This window comes from Convolutriloba macropyga, chromosome 2 (genome assembly GCF_964194025.1).
Source record: "Convolutriloba macropyga chromosome 2, txConMacr16.3, whole genome shotgun sequence".
Classification (NCBI taxonomy): Eukaryota; Metazoa; Xenacoelomorpha; order Acoela; family Convolutidae; genus Convolutriloba; species Convolutriloba macropyga.
The window spans coordinates 57,891,840-57,916,615 of NC_134469.1; the positions used below are offsets into that span (position 1 = coordinate 57,891,840).

At 35.1% G+C, this 24,776-nt stretch overlaps 1 protein-coding gene across 1 annotated transcript in view; it reads left to right on the plus strand.

Moving 5' to 3' along the window:
* LOC142335374 (histamine H2 receptor-like) overlaps positions 1 to 23,353 on the plus strand; it is a 42,031-nt gene extending 18,678 nt beyond the window's left edge. Inside the window, exons 4-5 of the mRNA XM_075383838.1 lie at positions 19,179 to 19,317; positions 23,061 to 23,353. Coding sequence (XP_075239953.1) covers positions 19,179 to 19,317; positions 23,061 to 23,244 — 323 coding nt within the window. The 3' untranslated portion in view covers positions 23,245 to 23,353. The remainder of the gene's footprint in view (positions 1 to 19,178; positions 19,318 to 23,060) is intronic.
* Positions 23,354 to 24,776: the final 1,423 nt, after the last annotated feature.

Here is a 24,776-nt window from a genome sequence, read left to right on the forward strand (position 1 = left end):
GTGGACATCCTTTCTCCTAGAACAATTAATTCTGTCACGCTTCTTAGCGGGCGGTCGAAAAACATTTCTAATCGGATACTTTCACCGCTGAGCTCAGGATAGTGAATACTTTCTCCAGCATCTTGAAGTGAAGTGAGATTAAATACAAGCACGTAATGGTTCTGAAATAGATTATGTGGTAACGCGGGAATCTCTTCGTTAAAATTCATTGATTTCATTGTTGTTACATATGCCCTACAGTCATTGGTTGTATCAACTGATACTATAGCTCTACCTCCTCGAACAATTCTTAGTTCTCGTAAACCAAATTTCTGATAATGGAAAGGATTTTCTTGAAAATGTCCTGTGAATGCTGAATTTGTGTTCATCGCAATAGCTACTCTTCTGATTGGAGCATTGTTAAAAACATTTTCCTGAATAAACTGGTTCTGTCCTGAAGGAATAATAAATGTGCGTGCAATTGTTTCCATAAAGTTGTAACAAGCAGGTTGATGAGTTAATTGATATTTGATAGTCTGGTGATACACTTCGTTAACAACAACACGTCTTGTAAACAGGGAACAGTCAAGAACTTTAAAGGAGACGTGAGGATTGTAGGAGATCATGTAAAAATTGGGTCTTGCACGAATCAATTTCAGTCTAACTTTTGTATTTGGAAGCAGTAACTTTTCACATTGGAACAAATCAATTGCTAATTTACCGTAATAAGTAGTTCCATTTTTCAGCAAAAGTTCTTCCTTTCGATCTATAAAAGGGCTTTTCTCAAAATCGCTGGGTTCTTTTTCAAATTCATATCCATGACAAGCCAAAATACCTTCATTGTTTCTTGTGGAAGCGTTAAATTCATTGGAAATTATAGCTTTGTGTCCATAGAGACCATTTGAGTTGTAAGCCTGTTGATTGTTCAGATACACCTCACAGTTGGAAAAGAGCGAGTGCAATAAATTGTTGACGTGAGTTAGATAATGTAAATCATCATCTGTGAAAGACATTCCCATATCTGCTTTTCCATGCTCGTCTTTTTTCATAAAGTCATCAAACAATCTTCCCTTTTGTAATCCAACTTTGATTTGAAGGTGGATATCTCTCATATCAAGATATATGCTTCTATCTGTTTCAAACTCGAACTCAATGCTGCTTTCATCCAATGAAGTACTGGGATAAACTTCTTGAACGTGAGAAGATTCAATTGGTTCCAAAACAGGAATTTTGTCAAAAATCTCCAAGCAAGAGTTCGTAAAGTGACCATAACGAAAGTTGCTATCGTTTGTTGATCTAGTATTTATTTTAGCTTAGAACAAATATCTCTTCTAGTTCGACGACGTGGACTGGTTTTTGGGGTAATTCTTCGAATTATGCGCCGTTTCCTAATTTTTCCACCACCTAGCTGTTTACGTAATGTTTTCTTTCCAACATCTGCAGCCACAGATTTGAATTTTTTCTTTCCAGTTAGAACATTTCCAATTTCTGGTGCAGCTATATCAAGCAAATCAGCACCAACTCTTTTTGCTGCTGGGACAACATATCTCCTCAAGAATGGAATAGCTGTCCTCCCAATTGTTTGTGCTAACGCTCCGAATCCTCTTCCCCTCTGTCTTGAATAACCACGAAAATACGGTAAATCACTATCAACCATTTTCTACAACTTTAAATCTAAAAATGATTGTCAGAAGATTTTCTAAACATTAGTACCGCTCTTGTCACACCAACAGAGTTGAAAGGAACTTTTTCACCATAAGAGTCCCGGAGCTCGAGTTTTATGCTGTGGAATGAGTTTTTTAGAATTTTTTTAAATTGTAAGTTTGGAAAATTTTGATAATTCATGTATTGTCCCGTTGAGATGATATCTCCTTTCTTAACTTTTGATATAAACGGAATGCATCGTAAAAGAGCAGCTTTTGTATCACCCTCAATATTGTATTCAACAATATCACTATATATCATTAAGGTGTGTATTCGTACAATGTCATAAGGAAACTTGGGAAAATGTGGACCACCACCACTCATGAAAACACCCATACCATAAACAGCTTCTTCGCATCCAAAGACATGACAAAGATCGGCACTAAAAATGACAAGTAAAGAGTTCTGATTTGGAAGACTCAAAGAAATTCGCTGTGTAATTTTGTTAACGTGTAACTTGATGGGCGTTTTTTCATATTTTTCACGTTCCTGAATTTTTCTATTCATTTCATTGACAATATCAGAGATCGAGGGGTATAGACCTGGATCAAGTGTGTAATAATCCGATGGTTTTGTATCTGGTGTTGCTTCATCTAGATAGAAGAATTTACCCTCTGTTATGTTTTGGTACAAGGAAGGATACGACAGTTCTGTTATCGCTACCTCCCATTCTCCATCAAGATTAATTTGTTCAGGTAGAAAATTCGTGAAAGAACTTAGTGTATTGTTTGGGTAACAATCAAACGACGCATTGGAAACCAACTCAACAGTGAAAGAACTCATCTTTAAATGATACACTTTGAAAGCTCTTGTTCATAAAATTTACCTAGAATTTCATCACCTTGTTCTCCACAAAGGTTATAGGTTGGCGGTTTAAAAGTAGCAACTTTAACAATTTTGAATATTTCATTTGTGAACTGTGATTTATAACCTTTTCTGAATGGAATATCTTTTTTTGATATACGAACATTTTCACCAACTTTAAAACGTGGTCGTTTATATTGGTTAATTGGGTTTCTGTAAAAAATTGACAGAAAGTCTCTGTTTGTTACATTTTTTGGAGCTTTACCTGTTGAGCGATTAACTCTTGTGTTCATTGTTTTGACATAGGAATGCATTTTTCTCATGTATTTGTCACCATTTTCTTCCATATAGCGATAAATAATGTTTTTCAGGGATTTAATGGCTCGTTCTGCTACAGCAGCTTTCGTTTCACTTCTAGTAGAGTAAATTTTAATTTTCTTGTCCGTACAAAACTTTCGAAACTCAAAACTAAACTCTGTTCCCTGGTCAACCCATACTTTCGCGGGCATACTTTTTTTACGCAACATTTTTTTGAAAGCTACAACTTCATCGGTAGAGTACTTTGACTTCATTGGTTGCACACGAACAAAGCGAGAAAAGACGTCAACACATACTAATAAATACTTCACTCCATTATTAGTATCCAATAATTTATCCAAAAAAACTAGATCGAGACACCAGATCTCATTGATTCGCTTAGCAAATGCTGGTAATCTTTTGAAATGTCGTGTTGCATGACGATACTTTGTGTAGGAATCTTTACTGTGTAGAAAGTAGACAACTTTCTTTTTGGATAACCCACTTGCCTTTTGTAGATTTTTAATTGATCCATATGCGGCTTTTCCATCTCTATACAGCCTTTGTAGCTTAGCTTTTTCAGATTTTGAAAGGAATCCAGCTCCCTCTGTCTTTGCTTTTGGCATCTTTGTTTATTACTTTTTGCGGATTTATTCCGGTAGCATCAAGTATTGTGTAATATATGTCGGGAAAATCAACGTTCTTTCTTTTTAATGCAAAAATAAAATCTGCAAAAGCTACTTCTGTATCTCTTCCATCTAATAAAATTGTGTCGTTGAGAGATAGCTTGACTCGCGGTGATTTCAAAATTTGATCTACAATTGAATCGTTCTTTAAAGATCTGATTTTGTTGCTGATTTGCTTGTAATTAGGGTTCAAATGTGTTGGGACAGAAACTGGTTTCTGCTCAAAAGTGTCCAACTTTTTAACTTCTAATTTGAATTTTTGTTCGTAAAGGTGTTGAGGAATCAAAACAAACTGTTCCATTTCAAGACAATCGATTAATGATAGATGGTGTCAAAATTGATATGAGCTCTATTCCTTTTCGTGAACTTAAAATTGCTCTTCTTTTATTTATTCCGGTTCTTTTTATCACGAGTTGATGAATTTCGTCTCTGTACTTTATTACGTCTTGTTTTTGTATTTCCTGTAGTTGTCCCCCGAGAAGGTTTACTATGCATTCGTTTAGAAACCGAATGAAATCTTTTGGACAATTTCTTAGGAACGATTTCTTGAAGTTCTGGGAATACGTTTGGAACGTTATCAGCGTAGAGAGATGTTGTGTGTTCATCGTTCAAAAAAGTAATCTCTTGTTTCGTTTTAGGGAGAAAAAAATAGTGGGAATAGAACCACTGTTTCTGCAAAATCTAAGAGAGTCGACTGTTTTCGGAGTTAGATCAATGAGTAAGTGACCATACGGGATTGAAGTAGCTTTTGTATACCAATCTTTTAATTGTGATCCTAACCCGAGCTGTTGACTAAGAGTGTTAATCTGGAGAACATCTCTAGGAGACTTGAATAAAACTATATGAGTATTTTGTAACTCAATATCTCTTCCCAACCTACTCTGATGAAAAAGATTATGCTTTATATATATTGTACTAAGACCTTTGTGTCTTCCAGCTGTCGCGATTTTAACAAATTCTTTCGAGCTTGAGATTTCTTCACAAGAATCATCAAAAATCAGCAAATACTTTGTTCCATTATTGGGTAGACTCTGAATGAACTCAAAGTCAATTCCTTGAATAAATTGAATGTTTTTAATGTTTTTGGACATTAGACCGTAATGTGATTGATAATGTTGATAAAAATAGTAAATTTTATCAAAATCGGGTTGAAAAGTTCCAATAATTAGCCAATCATGGATAAGATGAGATTTTCCAGACCCGCTTGGTCCCACCAATGAAATAAAAATGCGTTCCTTAGTAGAGATTATTTTGTTCATAGTTTAGGAGAAGGTAAAATATAACCGACTGTACTAGATAAGATAGCAATCCAAACTGTTGTTTCTTCACAGGTTTCGGCAAGAGTTATTCTTACTATACAGCACGCTAATATTAACAAAATAACAAAAAATTGGGACAAAAAAACCACCAGAGATCTATTAAAAGTCTGTCCAAAACATTTCCACGATTGTCGTTCCTGGTTATTATCATCAAAGACAAAATTACCTAAATTTAAACCGTTATCTGTATGCTTGGTCATTTATACCTTATTTTTTAAGGGAAAATCAATTTTTTGAACTGGGAATGCAACTTCGCTCTGATTTCAAAAGTAGTAAAATAAAAATAATAAATTACAAAACGATCACAAATACAAATAGAAATTACAAATAGAAATTACAAATATTATACGTTATCAAAAAAATCCAGAGTCCAAGTTCCGTAAGCATAAGCTTTTTTCTCTGCACAGTGAAATGTCTTTTTGTGTCGATACGGATAATTGGTACAATCCCAGTCAGGATCCGAGTTATTGAGAAGTTTGGAAACTTTTGGACAACCAAGATCATCTAGATTCTCCACATCTTTACACAAGTAATTTGAGAGAAGATTACACTTCTCTAACCCTTTTGCAAAGTATTCTGTTGTAGGTGAACAATGTTGGTGAATGATTGATGACAACTCAGTGTATTCCAGTTTTCCATTGTTCCAATTAATCCCATGTAAATTTTTAGCGTTCCATTTTGCTTGAAAAGTAGGTTTATAGTCTTTGGGTGGGAGGAAACTGTATCCCAAAACAATTCCATCCTTGAAAACACCCAACTCCTTGACAGTTTTCCCTTCCAAGCACTCAATATCAAACACAACGAGAGACATTCTTTTTTCTAGGTTGAATTATTACAAAAATGATTAGCAGTCTAGCATTTTGAAAATTTGAGGATGATAAAATTTAATAAAGACACAAAAGATTAACCCAGTTAAATGTCCCAAGAAACATGAGCTTGGAAAATTTGGTAACATGTAACAGTATCCTGGTCCCTTGTTTGTAGTTGCTTTAACCTCTCCAGCAGAATCGTGTAGTATAGCATGTAATCGAAAAACTTTCAATCTAGCAAAGAAGAAATCTAAAAAGGAATTTCCATAACCAATAAGTCCTCCATGAGGAAATTTTTGGTTAATTTCCTCCAAATTTATATTCTCGTCCCAAATTTTACAGGCCGCTAAAAAACAGTTTTTGCGTTTTTCATTTTCGGGAAACATTGAAAGGATGCTTCCGTAGCAATTGAATATGTTGACAAGAATGACAATATTCATCAACTTTGCGTTCCTTCATCCATGTCAATGCAAGTTTTCTTAAACTTTTCAATATAAGATAAAAGTGTAGGGAGATGCTCTAGTAAGTTCTCGTACTCTTCTTTTTTTAATTCAATATTTGTCAGAAAACTCCACTGATATCCGTTCCAACGATGTTGTGAAATTGTAACTTGTTGTTTACTTGAACGATATATAAGACTTGTTCTGCGTAATCCGTTGTGAATAACCCACTTAAATTCTGAAATTTGGGACTCTGTGTCCAAATTTTCTAATTTGGGAAAATTTTGAGCTTCAAGAACAAAATAGGAATATCTTTTAAGTTCGTAATGAAGTCTAACGTGAAAAACATTTGACTTGTCTCTGAGACTCAAAAAAATGTTTCTTGAGCAGCCAATATCCCAACTCATTCTCAGATCAAAGATTTTTAAAATGAAAAATTTATTGTAGAGAAGACAAAGACATATTACAAAATCACACAACAATTATTATTGAAATGTACATTGTTCAATGTTAGAAAAGTCATTCAAATTTTGCATCAGTTCCTTGAACTCGTCCAAAGTGTAGCTGACATAAGTCAACTGCTTGAACTCATTGTTTTCCTTGCGACAAAAGAGCCGAATCTGCACATAAATGGAGGCTGGATTCTCCTGAACGTATTGAATCAAAGGCACATATATTCGTCGATTTCGTCCTATGCTGACCTCTCTGACTTTGTGACATCGTTGCAGCACATCCTCCATACATGGGTTCTTATCAAATTGAGTCGGGTGCTAACTCAGTTCCAACTCCCCATCCAGGATTTTGTTCTTGAGGAAACAGAATTTCTTGAATTCGTAATCTCCTATTCGAAGTTGTTGGTACTTCTCAAATGTTCCAGAATTATCTTTTTTGAAGACTTGGAAAGTTGGTTCGGAATAATTTTGTCCGTTTTTAAAAATCTGGGACACAGTAAATCTCCCAAATCTTTTTGGGTTAGAACCAAAGTCTATATAAAATGGAACCGAATCAGTTCCAGTTTTAGGTTGAGAATCGGTAAACATAGACGGAGCACTCGAGTAAAACGGAGAGACTTGAGAGAGAGACATTTTATCAACTTAATGTGACAGAGAGAAATTAATTGAATGATTTGACTTGCAATTTTACTTCCTCTATTGTTTCCGATCACCTTTATTTGGTAATGATGTCATTATCTTTCTTTCATTTCCAAATATGGAAAGTTCAATTGCGTCATTTGGCAAAAATTCCTTAGAAGGAAACTTAGTCAGAAATTTTAAGTTGAGCAAACATTTGAACTAGAGCAGCATATTTATCTTGATGTTTAGCACGTCTGTGTTGCATTAGCGAGTAATAGTGTTTGAAATATTTAGAACAAGTAAAACAACGGATTTTTCTGAGTTGCTGTCTCTTGAACTGTGTCATTTTTCAAATGAAATTTTCGCTGCGTTTGAACTGAATTGCGTTATTTCCTTATACGGTAGTTTAAAAGAATCACTCCAAAATCACTTTGGTTACAGAATGGCAGCAGTTATGTGTCAAGTTTTACCTGACTTTTATAAAACATTTTGTGAGAAATCCTTGTTCATTTGCGTATCAGTTAAGGATTATAAACCTTACTTGCTTACTAGTGAAAACTCTGTTGCGTCTCACAATTACACTTTTTGTCCTCTGAAAAATTGTTCTTATCACATAATTCTCATTTCATCTTCCATTAATGAATTACTCCAAAAATTGGATGATTTATCTTTTCAATATCAGACAGTGGACTGCTTATACACCTTATATAAACATCAGTTTTTTGGTCACACAAACGAAGAAGCAGGACTTGTTTTCACCCAATTGAAGAGAGCGGTACAACATAATTCGGAAAACAAATTTGTTGAAAAACTACCCAGCGTGTCTAAGAAGAGATTGAGTAGAAAAAAGTTCAAGAGACATCTACTGAGAGCTGAGCAAAGAAATGCAAGCACACAAACATTGAGATCACCCTTCTTCGACCGAATTCAGTCTCTTAAGAACTCAAAGTATGAATTAATAAAAATTGTTGATTGTTTACTAGATGGTCATGGAATAATTGATAACCCCATGTTGTACTTTGAAGTTAGAAAGTAATAAAGTGTTTGTACTAAAATGTTTTATTATTAGTGTATATTCTAAAAGTCGAAATTTGAAGTCGATTTTTTTGTTAAATGTCGAATTTTCACACAAAATTTTTTGTTAAAAGTCAAAAATAGAACCTCAGATTTTTCATTAAAAATCAAAAATGTTACCAAACTGTGCGTGCAAAATGTGCAATTTTTTCTCATTTTTCTTAGTTTTACGGTATGATTTTAAGCAAAAAACATAAATTTTAATAATTTTTAAAATGACAAGTTTTGAATCTGTTCTTGCAGCTTAAAAATCGGATTTGTAACAGTAATTTTTTCTTAAAAATCGAATTTTTTCTCGACATTTTTTGTTAAATATCGAAAATAAATTCGACAATTTTCTTAAATATCAAAATTAAATTCGGTATTTTTCTTAATTGTCGAAAAACAAATTTTCAATAATAACCAAGTACCTAAATTATCAAGTAACCTTTCGTGTTAATCTTTTTTCTGGAAAACTATAAAAAAAATTATAAAATTGAAAATGTAAATTTAATACGAAACACCCAAAAGGTATTCAGAAACTTTATTATTTTTACGAACAAATACAAAATAGTTTACAAAATTGAACATAGAAATCATTCAAAAAGAGTTTCAATAACATATTCTGGTAAGTTCTGAAATTCATTACCGAAACCTCTTTGTCGCTCAATTCTACCAGGTAGTTGAGTTGGTTGAACAGTGACTGGGGTATTAGGTACATCACTCAAAAAGATAGGGTTGTGAGCTGTTCCTTCCTCAATCGATGGGGTTGTCTTCGAGGGTGTAGTTGACATGTCAGTAGATCCATAGTACTGCGCTGGATCAAAGTTTTCCAGATCGTTAAATGACGTGGTGGTACTAGTATCAATACTCAACTCGCTATATTCTCTTCTATGAGCTCTTGAAGCTATTTGGAGAAGATTATTTTCCACCTCCGGGCCTGATACCTCACCTACATCCTGTGTAAAGAGCCAACTGTTTGGAATTTGCCCTTCCTCCCAAGGAAATGTGTACTGAATATTTCCAGCTACGTAGTTGGCAGGAAAATCAGATCCATTAACGTGAGGATAGTGGTGTCCACTGACAACAGCAACTTCGTGTCCCATCGCGTGAGTTCCGAGTTGATTCTCTGTGATTGGGACCTGTCCCTGATGATATGTATCAAACTGTTGTCGCTGGTGCTCAATAATGTGCCACACAGTAATGGGTAAAGTGATCAGAGACTCATACAGTCCGTTTGATAAATCTCGAACTCCTATCCGAGCAATATCCTCAGTAAAAGAAAATGAGTACAGAAGGTTATTATTTTGAACGGTGAGCTCCATTTTGGAATAAATGATAGAAGAGGTTTTTGTTAGAAAGTGATGAGAATGGATGAAAAGATTCTTGTCGAGAACGTGATAAAAGCAATCAGTGGAGAGAAAGTTATAAAGCAGCAAATTTCCTTTTTAGGAAGGGAACAGGATATATAAATTAGATTTAAACAAAAGTTAGAACTAAAGTAAGTATTTTTAAACAAAAAGAAAGTGAATGTTGGAGCTCGATAGCAGGATAAAATGTTGAGGAGTAGTTAGTATAATGTGAGAAAGTAGTGACGATGTCTTCAGAGAAGTTGGATCAAATGATAATGTCAAAATCAACAACCTCTATATATAGTGTGCTCTGTCCAATCAGACAACAGTAACCAAAGATGGAAGATTTTATGAGAAAAAGTGACGTTTAGCTTGAAATTTCTGGACGAACTGAAATTCAAATCCAAATTTGGGTAAAATTTTCTAACAAGGTAGGAAGTGAGGGATACATACAGGTTTCCGACTATGGTTTTACCTAAAATGGTCTATTTAAGTTGAAATGAAGTGACATAATTTACCAAAAAAGTCAAGCTTTGATAAATTTTTTCCAATTCGTCAAATTTCAGATCAATCTCGGAAAATGTTCCATTTTTGGAATCAAATTTCTGTATATATAGGTTAGGTAAACAAATTCCGAACCTGATCAGTACTCCCACTGCATTGTAGTCGTTGTAATAATGGAAGTACAAAGCACTCTGTAGTGAAGAAGTTATTGTTATTGGTTCTGGGAGAGGAACAAAGTTTGTTTGTGAAATATTTCTGTACTGTTCCAATATATCGGGGACGGAGTTCAAAATGAACAACAATTCGTATTTGCTTACATGCAATTCTGAGGATAAATCGAAAGACTTTTAAATCAAAAATTGTAAAAAAAGTATGAATCTACATCAATTTCGTCAATTTTGTATGAATCAGGTATACCTTCTTTTCTCTTGTAAATCTTCTCCAATATTTGTAAGTGGTTTTTGATCAACATGTTTCACAAATGAGTAAAATTTCACGTATTAATCTATTAAAATAAAAAAATGTTAAAAGAGAGAATGAGATAAGCAAAACGATATCATTAACTTTTACAACAAGTTTCTTAATACTAAAATTTGATTGGTTTGTAGTTTGTAATATAATCACGTTAACGTCAATTGTATATAAAGTATCTTCAATTAAAGTAGGAGTTTTCTTCTCTAATGTTTTAATATTATTGTAAAAACACATTTAGTGTTTTATCGATGAAATTACAAAATTAGTTTGTTTACAATAATATTTGTATTCTCTAAGTGAGCAAGCATCTGACAGATAGATTTTGTTAAGAAGTCTGTTTTGGGATGAATAGTATTGTTTTGTAAAAAAGTAACACAAATCAGCAATATGACAAATAAATATAACTTAAGACTTCCAATTTTCCTCCAAGGAATAAGGTTACACATTTTTGATGTTTTCTGGATTTAAATACAATGTATAATGTAACACTGTGACTGCTTCGTAGGAAGTTCTTGAACTTTCGTATTGCGTAATGTTACTAAAAATAGAAATTACGTCATTTCCTTATATGGAAATAATTAGTCATAAAAGTTATTCTAACTAAAAAACCAAAAATTGTATTCATTCTCACTTTGTTATCAGATACAGTTGCTTGGCAATTTACTTAAAATTTATTCGATTTATTTTGGATCACAACAATACAATGCCTTCTCTTGATAGAAATCTACCTGTCAAATGCTCAAAGTGCGAGAAAATGGTTGTCAAGCAGCAAATGGCTCGACACAAAAAATCGTGTGATAGTGGGACTTTAAAATGTCCCAAGTGTCCACATTTCTACACAAAGAGGAAAGAGGACTTGAACTATCACCTTGCTAAGCATCACGCTCCTCAAGAAAAGAAGCTCAGTACAGTGTGCACTATATGCTTGGAGGAATTTCCAAGTTTTTATTCTCTTCAACAACATAAGAGACGGAAACACGGAACATCGACCAAAGTTGGAACCAAATCCAGCGAAAACTTGAAAGAAGTACTAGAGTCGGAAGAATTGGATAGGAACAACGAACAGTTACAGCAGGAACTTAGTGCCTGTCAACACTTCTTTGACAATACTGAGATGGAGAATGGGAGACATAGAGTATTCAATTTTAAATTGTCGAGACTTGATCCCAGCGAAATTAATGAAAAACTGAAGGAAGTGTTTGAAAAGCTTAACTGTGCTGCAAAAATAAATTTATCCCTGGGATTTATTTTACGAAATGTTGACACAGACAAATACCGATACTTTTATGCTCATGAGAACAACACCTTCTTTGAGAAGTCTCATTTACTTTGTTCTAAGGGAGACTTAGTCTCACTTCAGGATAGAGTAGAGAAATTGGATTTGATTGAGACTTGTGCTCAAGAAAGGGCAAACACAAAATGGCGGTATGCACTAACTACGAATGTAACAGTTTTCTGTGCTCTTCTCCACAATATCCCAATGGGATGTTTAGATGCTGTTATACCTGAACAGTTGTTGAGGAGAAACGATATAAATTGTCTTGTTACGAATGGATACGGAGAAACCTACAAGGACTACCTTTGCTTGTTTAGAGCTGTGGCTGTTCACTTGTATGGATCAGCTGAGCTGGAAACAAACGCAGCTAAGTTGTTCAGTGACTTTCTCCACGAGTCTGGTCATGACGCAATTAACTTTAGAGGAGTGTCAATGGATCACCTTGTGTTTGTTGAAAATGCTATAAAACACAACATTTTCATTTATGACATTGACATTGAGGACGGTGATTTTGTAGGTGAACTTGCCAGAAGAAGTATTGAGATGTACGAGAACAACATTAATCTACTGCGCTACAACAACCACAATTGCTATGTTGATGATATCAACACGTTTTTCAAACGATTCCGCTGTCCTAATTGTGATACTTTTATTAAGCGTGCTGGTAATTTCCACCGTCACGTGAAATCTTGTAAAGATAGGATACAGCACATTTATCCGAAGAGTGTTTACACTTTGAGAGAAACTTTCTTCGATAAACTTGACGGTTTTGGAATTGGATATGAGGAAGAACAAAAACTGTTCAAAAACTTGGCTGTATTTGACTTCGAATCAATCTGCGTTCCATCTAATGAACTAAAAGATACCAATACAACTACTTGGATAGGAAAACATGAACCAATATCTGTGTCAATTTCCTCTAATTTATTACAAGAACCTATTTTCCTTTGCAACAGAGACCCCAAGACACTGATTGTATCTTTTGTTGAAACATTAGAAGAACTAGCTAGCAGAAGTAAAGCAGAAATGTTGCAAAAATTTTCCTCAATTGAAAATGCAATTAAAAACAGAGTAAGTTCTATTTTCGAGAAGCTAAAAGGAAGGAAAGATGAGAGTACTCCAATGTTTGAATTTCAATATATCGAAGAAGAAGAAATTGATATGTCGACTCAATTCCTCCAAATTCAGAAAAATCAACTTCTCGAACTACAACAACATTTTGAACGTTATGTCAGCATTTTACCTGTATTTGGATTCAACAGCGGGAAATATGATCTGAATCTTATCAAGTCTTATTTACTACCCTACCTCATTCACGAGCGCGATATTCAACCAACGGTTATTAAAAAAGCTAATCATTTTGTATCCTTTAAATTTGGCGATGTTCAGTTTCTCGATATTCTAAACTTTCTTGGTGGAGCAACATCACTAGATTCGTTCCTCAAAGCTTACAAGACAAATGAGACCAAAGGGTTTTTCCCTTATGAATGGTTCGACTCACCAAACAAATTGGATGTAACTTTCCTACCCCCTTACGAATGTTTCTTTAGTAAGTTGAGAGATCACAATCACTTGGAAAAAGAATTTACGGATTTCACAAAATTGTTGAATAGTGGACTTTCCCAACAGGAGGCTCTGAAAAAACTTAGGTTGAAGGTAGTGCCCCCCTCGGGATTCGACAACTACAATTACCTGGAAAGTGGGTGGGAGCACGAACAAATGACAACTTTTCAAGACTTTGTCAGGTGGTATAATAACAAAGATGTTGTCCCGACACTAGAAGCGATGCAGAAAATGATGGAATTCTATCATAACAAAGGGATTGATATGTTAAAACTGGGTTGCACACTACCTAATTTAGCAAATATTTGTCTACACAAATCAACTAATATTAAATTCTATCCTTTTGTTGAAGCAGACAAAGATTTACATGATAAAATACGCAAAGATATGACCGGTGGTCCCTCTATTGTGTTTACTAGAAAAGCAATTGTGGATCAAACCTACATTCGAAACACAGAAAACATTTGCAAATCAATTGTGGGTATAGACGCCAGTCAACTTTACCCCTTCTCAATGTGTCAAGAAATGCCCACTGGGCTTTACACTAGATGGGAGTTTGATTCAGACTCTCAGAAGTTTAAAGCTAGACAAAATAAATTGAGGAAATTTGAGAACATGGTTATGTCGTACCTACAATCTCAACGTCCTAACTGCACTATTGAAAGCTACTACACAACTGGAACTCAGAAAAAGATTGATTGTTTTAATGTAGACGGATTTTGTGCTCACTGTAAAACTATTTTTGAAGCAATGGGTTGTTACTTTCACTTTTGTGCATGTCAGGAAGCAAGAGCAAGCATGTCAGAGGAAGAGACTCAGAAAGGATTAAAGAAACGGGAATACGATGAACTAAGACGAGACTATTTGCGAAACAAAGGATATAAAGTTCTTGAGATATGGGAATGTAACTGGTGGGAAACTGTCAAAGGTGATGAATCTGTAAAAATTCACGTGAGAAACAATTTCCCATTCAAGCTACCTCTGACTCAAGAATCTCTACTTACAAAGATAAGAGAAGATAAACTATTTGGTTACGTTCAGTGTGATCTCGAAGTTCCAGATGGGTTGAAATACAAGTTCTCGAACTTTCCACCAATCTTTAAAAACTTTAATGTTAGTCGAGCAGATATTGGTGATTATATGAGGGATTATGCAATTGATAACGATTTACTCAAGCAACCGCAACGCATGTTAATTTCAAGCTTCAAGTTGGAGAATGGAACAGTCATAACACCATTACTCAATTTTTACCTTAGTCTTGGGCTAAAATGCACCAAAATTTATCGCTTCGTTCAGTGCACACCCAAAAAATGCTTCAACAATTTTGTCGAATCGGTTGTTGATGCTAGAAGAGTTGGAGATGAAAATCCTGAATCAAGCGTTGTAGCAGAAACAATGAAATTGTTAGGGAATAGTTCCTATGGTTACCAAATCATGGACAGAAGCAGACATACAGAGACAAAATACTTGAACGATGAAAAGACACACAAAGCTATCAACGGGAAATTGTTTAAGAGACTTAACAGTGTGTCAAAAGAACTATACGAAGTTGAACTTGTAAAATCAAAAATTGAGCACCGTGAACCGATAATAGTCGGCTTTTTTATACTTCAGTACGCAAAATTACGTATGTTGGAGCTTTATTACAATTTTTTTGATAAATTTTGCGTTCGAAGAGTTAGAAATGGACACTGACTCCTTATACTTAGCTCTAGCGCACGATAATTTGTACGATTGCATTCGTCCATCTAAAAAAGCAGATTGGGAAACTCTGAGGGAACACGATTGTGATGATTCTTTCAAAGCTGATGCTGTACAAAATTTCTTCCCTAAAACTTGTTGTGATAATCATAAAAAGCACGATAAGCGTGAACCAGGTCTGTTCAAGGAAGAATTTAGATGTACTGAAATGATTTGTCTCTGTAGCAAAACATATTGTTGCTACGATGCCAAATCGGATAAGTACAAATTCAGCAGCAAAGGACTGAACAAACGAACATTGGAAGAGACCGGAGATGGACCATTGGAAAAATATCGGCGAGTGATGGAAGAAATCATCAATTTAACATCAACAAATAGAGGATTTCGGACAATCAACCACTGCGTAGCTACCTATGAACAAACAAAGAAAGTACTCTCATATTTTTATCCTAAACGAAAAGTGTTATCTGATGGAATTCATACTGTACCCCTGAACTTGTAATTTATTGAATCAATTTTTGTATTGTGAGCGCTCTCTGTTGTGTTTAAAATTACTTATAATGTACTTGATTAATACTGTGTCTGTCTTTTTGTACCTTCATAATTCATTCTTTTAAAAATTTTCAATTTACTCAATTTTAGTGGATATAACTGACCTTAATACATTGCGGCGGCTATACCTAATCTTAATACATTGCGGCGGCTATACCTAATCTTAATACATTGCGGCGGCTATACCTAATCTTAATACATTGCGGCGGCTATACCTAATCTTAATACATTGCGGCGGCTATACCTAATCTTAATATATTGCGGCGGCTATACCTAATCTTAATACATTGCGCTGGTTATTCCAATAAACATGTTGAAATTTACTGCGAGGGGAATTATCCGTTAATTCCCGCTACCTGTACAATTTCCCGCCTGTACAATTCCCGTGCGCGCTGCCTGTACAATTCCCCGCCTGTACAATTCCCGTGCGCGCTGCCTGTACAATTCCCCGCATGTACAATTCCCTGTGCGGAAAGGCCAATGACCGGCTCCCAAAAATGCGGCTGATCTACTCACACTATACTACTAATACCCTGGTCCCTATTTTTAATCTTAATACGTTGCGGCGGCTATTCCTAATCTTAATACGTTGCGGCGGCTATTCCTAATCTTAATACATTGCGGCGGCTATACCTAATCTTAATACATTGCGGCGGCTATACCTAATCTTAATACATTGCGGCGGCTATACCTAATCTTAATACATTGCGGCGGCTATACCTAATCTTAATACATTGCGGCGGCTATACCTAATCTTAATACATTGCGGCGGCTATACCTAATCTTAATACATTGCGGAGGATATTCCTAATCTTAATACGTGGCGGCCGCTATAACTAACCTTAATACGTGGCGGCCGCTATTACTAATCTTAATACGTGGCGGCCGCTATTACTAATCTTAATACGTGGCGGCCGCTATTACTAATCTTTATACATGTACGCCTATACCCTATCTTAATACATTAGTGTAGACCCTCTCTCAAAAATTACTCCTATACCCTATCTTAATACATGGGGTCTACATCCCCCCCCGGGGAGACTTGCTCACCCTATTACTACTGTAATATCCGGACAGATTTGAAACCACTGAAACGAACCGAGCGGTGTAAATTTTTCCATGACTTAGATAGGAGAGCAGACGTTACAACACTATTACGCCAAAACAATTTCGTTTTAGTCGAGCATCTGCACGTTCAATCACTTTCTAGAACTTCTAAAGGATCAAGGCGAAACGACAACAAACAGATCCACAAATACTAATGAGGATGAAAAACTAACATAATTTTTTTGAGGATTTATAGTGAAAAGTCAAAAGCATCAGTTAAAACACAAAACCAGCAGAAAATATTTCTTTCTCATCTTAATTTCATCTCTCCGCCCTTTAAAGCCATTGAGAACTTCATTATTGAAAACCTGTTATACGACAGCAAAAAGAAACTTATACGAACAAGATTCCAGAATTCAATTTGCTAGAAAACATCGAAGCTTTTAAAACTGCGAGCAATTCGTTCAAATGTTTAAAAAATTTTAGTTATGTTTTTCTACAACAGCAACGTGAACTGTATTCAAAATTATTCTCTGACATGAAACAACAAGACGAACCACAAAAACAGGAAATTACGCTTTAATCATAAATTTCCTTTTTGTTCCTTTGAAATCTAATATCAAAATTACAATTTATAGTACCGCTCAACATATAAACTTTTTTGCACCCGAAAAAAGCGGAAAAAAGTATTTGTTAATGATTTTTTGGTCGTCTAACCTTCCAATGAAGTCATTGAGAAATGGCGATATTAAAAACTTGTTATACCAATTCAAAAAACATTAAATACAATCAAAATTCCGGAGTTCAAATTGCGTGGAAATATTGAGGCCGTTAAAACCTTTAGTAACTCACTGAACTTTTCACATTTTTTCTGTTAGTGCTCCTTTCAACAGCAACAGGAACTGTCTTTAAATTGATAATCTGACAAGAGACAGTAAGCGATCCACAAATACAGACAATTACCCATAAATCATGAAGTTCTCTTATAAAAGCTCCTAATATCAAAGCCATAGGTTATAGAACCGCTCAACAGAGTAAATTGTGAGGAGTAAATTGGAAAGTGGTACAGTTAAAAAATTCGCCCATTTTTTAAACAAATATATTGACCGTCATAAGCGCCGGTTGTTAAAACAGAACAGCTCAACAGATTAATTCTTGTTTCCCTGAAAAGAATAGTTGGCCGTTCAATAATGAGACTAAACTACAAATTGACAGAAACAAGGTTAAAATTGTGGCAAAGCTCCGAAATTCAGTGATTTTATAAGAAGTGTTTTTAGAGACATTTGAGTCATTATGTATGAATGGAACGCATTAGATAGTTTAACTGATACCTATTGAGAGTTTCAATTGAGCCTTTGAGTATGGAGGCTAAGTCTTAAGACTGAAAACAAACAAAAAAATGTAGAATTCATCAACAATCACCAAATTTTTTGTTGGATCTCTGAAAACGGAATATTTGTTCAATGGAATATTTGATCTCATTTGAACGGAATATTTGATTTCATTTGAACGTAAATGGTGCGCCACAAAAATGCAGCGAGCTTTTAGATTACGAATACTTTTCAATTTTGAGGATTCACGATAAGACGAAAACTAGTTTTGCTATCGCTGTACGCTTATTGAAAACTCGTAGCTGTTCCAACTCTTAGCGAGCTATGTTAATTGGTTAATAATCCTTATTATCTAAAAACAAATGCATTGTTGTGAACAATGTTAGTTTCCCTTCCCTGGCCCTATATTAAATTATAATGAAAGTGCAAAACTGCAGGAAAAATGCACATTCAAACATTTAGCTGTTCAAATGTGCGAAAAAAAACTTTTACCATTTCACATAAATAGTATGCACTTTTTCTAAGAGGCGTTACGGTTTTCTGTTTTTTTATAAATGAAACAAATGCATTGCAGATAATTTTTGATTTAAATTTTCGATGATTGGCAAAATTTGGTGTCATGTTCACGGAAAAATTGCTAAATGTTCAGATATTTGGTGACAATTTCTGCCATAAAAATTGTATCAATTATTTTCGAAATTCCCCTCCTTTTAACTGTTGAACCGATAACACTTTAGCTCTGAATTAATATCCAATTTTCAATCAAAATTGATCAGAATTGGCTTGGAAACGAAGGAAAATGTCAACTCAACAACTCCACGGTAATAGCAAAATCCGAAAAAGAGTGATATTTTAGGCTTAACAAGCTTTATATTGATACGACCTACAAATCAAATGTTGACCGGCCAAAATTGACTCAACAAAATGAAAAAAAAAACAGCTGAGCTTGTAGTTCCGCCCCCACAAATGTGGCGTCGGTAAAACTATTGAGCATTTAACCCGTGCTCAAGTGCCTCAGAGGAAAAAATTTATTACGACAAACAAAGTCAACTGATCAGAGGAATAGAAAGACTGTTAGTTTTATTACAGTTTTGTTATTTCCTTAATTATAAATCTAAGAAATTGTGACAACAAACAGATATTTTTATGTTGATTCCTGTTGATCATATGTTGTTTCATAACAATCTTTTGTTGATTCGTTTTGTATGTTTCAGCGAGAAAGAGGTTGATAGTGTCTTGTTTCTCAGTCTCTACCTTCTTCTTTATTTGCTGGTTCCCAAATCAGTCTGTTTTCTTCTTACACGCAATGCAGCTCCCATTCTGCCCCGTTGAATTGGATTCCAAATACTACATGTAAGATGATCACCCATCTGCGAAACGTGAACATACATCTAAATTATCTACAATTGTTCATTACGTTGTACTAAAAAGATCTCGACTTGCTCCAGAAGACGCCATCGACTCTTGTATCATATTCAGGCATTAACCATCAATTAATCGTAACCAGGCATTAATCATCAAATAATGCAGGCTTCTTTCACACCTGAATCAGGTTTTTAATAAGATTAAAAGAATTAAACCACGACTTTTGTAACAGACAGAAAATTTTTTGGCAACATAGGTTATGTTGAATTGTATGATTAGCTTAAAGAATAGTAGAACAAATTCTATAATGTAGCTAAATTATATCAGTATACTTGTATCAACTAGAATTATTTACGGCGCCTAAGATGTCAACTCCGCTCAAACCAACTTTGAAGCAATTATTTTGGTCCTGCTGGACTTCTTAGGCATTTCTTCCTTTGCTTGTTGTCAAGGAACTGCTTTGACTTTTCGAGTGACATCCTCGTTCTTGACAGTTTGAGTTTCGCGTTATAAAAAAATTGCTCTTATACATGATTTTAAACTGTTGATTTCTAATGCCCGTAATTTATTGCCATTTCCATAACTTGCGAACATCCTGATCTGTTAACCTCTGCTAATGTCAGTCTCTCAGGACGACTGAATCAAAGTACATTTTGGGGTAGAGCTTTCATCTCTACCCAAGATGAGTTGCGCGACCCAAGCCGGCCCTGATGAGACCGACTTGAGTCCTGCACGGTGGTTAAACATATATAATAATAATAATAAATTCGTTTGCGATATACAAAGAATACAGTCATCATTCATGTATACCGCGCGAGCACCAAAAGGCTGGAAGCCTGCGTGAGGGGCCGCTTTAGAGCGTCTTTTCCCATAAATTGTCCTTTAGCTTTACATTTTTTTCAAAAAAATTGTTAATACTTGTTCTAATGCTAGTGAAAAACGCAGTGAAAAAGTAATTTCCGGCTTCATTCTTTGGTCCCTTCTTATAAACGGGTATCACTCTACCAATTTTAAGCAAATTTGCGAAATATTCCTCCCCAATGCATTTGTTGAAAATTTGACTAAGCTTTTCTAAAATTGTTGGTGACACAATCTTGAGAAAAAAATTTGATAGTCCAAAGTATCAAATTCTTGTTCAAATACTTAAGTTCATTAAACACTTCTAGTTTGTTTGTTTTGCTTAGAAACATTGATTTTTCATTCCGTGGTATGCTAGATATTTCACAGTTGGTATTGAGTTTTTTGTCAAATTTGGTCCGACTTCAACAAAAAAATCATTGAGCACTGTTGCAGATTTATCTTTCGAGGATCAAAGTTAAGGCCTAAGCTCTTTTCGTTCGTCAAGTATTTTTTATAAAGTGGAAGAATTTTTTGTTGTTTTTGTCATTTTCTTTACAGAAAAATTTTGAGTGAAACTCTTTTTTTGATCTGCAACCTGATTGTTTACATTTGTGGCGCTGCCTTTTCAATTGTTCTGTGGCCTCTTCAGATTTAACATCTAAAAAATTATTCCAAAGCTTTATCTTCTTACAGCACTGGTTTTCACTTCATTAGTTATCCATCTCTTCCCTTCACTTTGTGGTTTGATATTATTTGGGGTATTGTTTTGTCGAGTACTTTTTCCAATATTCTTAGTAAATTTTATATCATCGAGTTAGTGGGTATATTTTTCGGGAACGAGTTATTTTCAAATTTTTTCTCGAATTTTGTTATTTAAGAGGAGTTTTGTTTCTAACTTTTCTAGGTTTTCCAATTTCGCGAAATGAAACTCTTTTTTTTTTCACTGTAATTTTTCGTGTTGATTGATCTTGATTATATGATGATATCGAAACCATGACTCGCTAATGAATTATGAACCTGTGTTTGAACGGTAAAGTTTTGAAAAAACTAAGTCAATTGTTGATTGGCTTGATTGTGACACTCTCGTAAATTCTTAAGGGTTGTTGGCCAGCTCAAATCCTAAAACATGTAGATTTTGTATAAGATTTTGTTTCCAATCTGACTCACCCGTAATGTCTATGTTGAAATCACGACAAACAATGTGATCAGTTTTGCTTTGTTATCCAATTTCAAATAAATGATTCATACGAATGTCAACAAACTGAAAAGCGTTCATTTTTGGAGCCTTATATATTACAGTAATCAGAAGTTTTTTCCATTTTGTGACATTTGTTTTAACAGTTAAAATCTGTAAATCTTCGTGACTAGTTTTTTGGTGGTATTAATACAATTTTGTTCAGTACTAAGGACGGCCACACCACCGCCCCTTTCAGTTTTTCAATTGCTTTTTTCAATAGGCTTCAACCTGTCTTGGCAGAAGATGTTGAGATTTGAATACTCACGCAGCTATATTTCTGTTACAATTAAAAATTGAGGCTAAATATATAAATTTTCAAGCTCAATATTGAGTTCATCAAAATTGGCTCCTAATGAGCGATTGGTTTGCAAGTATAACAGTTTCTCCATTTCATGTTGACTTGACCTAACTGCTTTTTTTAAAGGATGTTCTGCTTTAGCATACCAATTTTTAGTTAACATTGTTGATTTAAAAAATATTATTGTAAAAGAAAATTCCTAACATGGCGTCGAAAAGTGAATTTCGTGAAGTTAAACCGCGACCACTCCTCAGAGTCTGGCAGCAGAATGTATGTTCTCCACATTCTGATCAGAACCCCATCAACGGTCTGATCAGGGCATTAACTGGATAAATTGTTCTTCGCTTTTGTTAAGGAAACGCATGAAACGCTCGATCACTACGCACAGTGTTCAGGGCGTGGAAAAAAACTGCGTTTTCATTAGGGAAGACTCAAAATTTTTTATTCAACTTAACTCAAACTTAATTTCTTTCAATGTAATTTCAATTGATATGGATGAGGACCGTGTTGAAAATGCTGCGTAAAAGTTTCATTTAAAACTGAGTAGACGCATCAAGATGTCCAGCATGGCCTCAAGAATTTGCAAAATACTATCTCGCCAATAATGGATTCTCTTTCCCTGAATTCATCTCAAAAGTAGTCTTCCAAAAGGCAATAATGCTGTCCCAAATTCTCTAAGTACTGGCCGGAAGGTTTTTTTTAATTGCTCTCTGAAGAAAGTTTTTAGTAATTGTTTTAGTTCTGTGGTTTTTTAATGCAAGTTTTTGCTTGACCGATTTTTTTCTGACCCCTTTTAACTTTTCGTCCCCCAAAACGGGATAAACAGGCAAAGCCCGAAGGGAATTAAGTGGCTGAGCAGCTCTCTTAGAGCTTTACACCTTACTATTCTCGAAGGATGTGATTCATGAAAACTGTTTTGGGGAGACTATTTTGTGGTGTAAAGGGCGGTTCTTAATCTAAAAAGTGTGGCCCCTCATTCACCCCCCCCCCCCCGTCACCCTCCCAACACTCCCCTTTCCACCCCGTTCTCCACCTGGCGAGTGCACCCCCCTCATCCAACTCTCCCAACCCTATTAGAAAGCCGTTTGAAAGCAATCTGTTCGTAAGTTGGTTTTGTTTTTTTGGTTAGTTCTATCTTTCAGGCAGATTTTTGTAATATGAGTGGTGTGAATATATTCACACCACTTATATTACAAAAATCTGCCTGAAAGATAGAACTAACCAAAAAAACATAACCAACTAACAAACGGATTAAAACCAAGACCAGATTTTTCCTTGTTCAGCAGTCATCATTAGGAAAAGTGAACATAGACTAGAAGTAAAGAGAATTTGATTTTTAGCAAATTTTTTTCCCAGGTATGCGAACGTGATTGGCTATTTGACTTGTGCTTTGAACCCATTCTTTTACGCAATACTGAATCCATCGTACAAGAAAGCGTTGAGAAAGCTGAAGAGAAGTTTGCTTCGCAACAGATCTCCAATGTCGCAGTCGGAAAATGAGATCACAATTACCCAGGAGGGATACGAGAGTCTGTCATAACTTCATTCCATCTGTCTTTCTATGTTACTTGCCATTGATGAACTTACGTTTTTATTTAGGAACTGCCCCCCCCCTGTAAAATTTTTACCGCTAAAACTTGTAATTCTTACAAATTTCACTGCTGAGAGCCGCAAATCTTACAAAAATTTACGACTAAAATTTTTCGACAAATTCACCGATTAATATTTTTCACCGCTATTCACCAAAAAGCTTACACTATTTTTTTTGCAAAACCTCGACCCTGGTATATTGATATATCAGTTTATCTAAATCAGCTGAGAAGGGTAACACAGCAAAATTGCGCATTATTTCTTCACATAATCTGCTAAAAGAACTTTTAAAAAGGTGTGAATTGTGGAGGGGTGGCAGTTCCTTTTTTAGAATAGCCAATTCATGATTTTTTAATACATTTATTTGTGAACAAAATTAAGAACACATTTGAACTGGAGCTGTTTTTAAATTTAGTTACTGTTTTAGCATGGATGCATAATCCAATACATCAGGTCAGTTATTTTTTCGAATTAGGTTGAAAAAATGAAAAACGACAGACATTCTGTGATGGATGTATGATGGATTCGATTGGTCAGTTTTTAGTCCATTTTGATAGTAGTCAGTGTTCAAGATTTGAATTGATGAGAATTTTGCGATTAACTTAGGTTCTGTAAAAAGATTGTCTACCTAAGGAAGTTAATATTGACTGTGAGAAGAAAGTTTTCGATGTGGTCCTGATCATGTACCCTTACATCAACGAGAAAATTAGCTTGGTTTTTATTGCAGGCAAGCGTAGCAGATGACATTCAAAAATAGGCACAAGAGAACCCCAGAAGCTTCTTTGAATGGAGAAATTGCCTCGTTTTAATAACATCAGGGACCATAGTAACATAGTAGAAAACAAAAACTCTTAGAGTACTATGAAACAGCACTGATATTGCGTTCTACTAATGAAATATTTTGAATCAGTACTGATTAATATGAGATTAGGGTCCGGGATGCTGAATTTAGCAATTCTTAGACCAAGGGATTCACTGCGAATTAACACATTGAAATCTTGCAACATTTGGGTCTGAAATTAAATGGCAGCTTGTTGAATCAACTAGATCTAGCTTTTTTCCTTACTTTGTGTTCCTTTGATATAATCAAATCCTGTCAACAGGTGAAGAGCAACACCAAATTGATTATTAAAAATGTTGAATGATTGATGAATATTTTTGAAGGAAGATAGTTAGCTATAACTTGTCAACTCACATTGAGCTAATGAAAGAAAATTCAAAATATCGTCAAAATCATAATTACCGAAAGCTAACAAACCCCCCCCCCCCCCTCCCCATCACCACCACCAACACCGTCGCCGGTACAACCCCGCACTCCCTCTCCCTCACCAAAAAACGATGATTGAGGAGGGTGAATTGAAATTGCAAGGTGACTGCATGCCTGAATGGCCCGGTGGCAGGTATGCAGGCAATCATGCATTGGGAGGGAAGGGAAGGAGGGAGGGAGGGAGGGGGAAGAGGGGCGCAATTTGTATCACATCA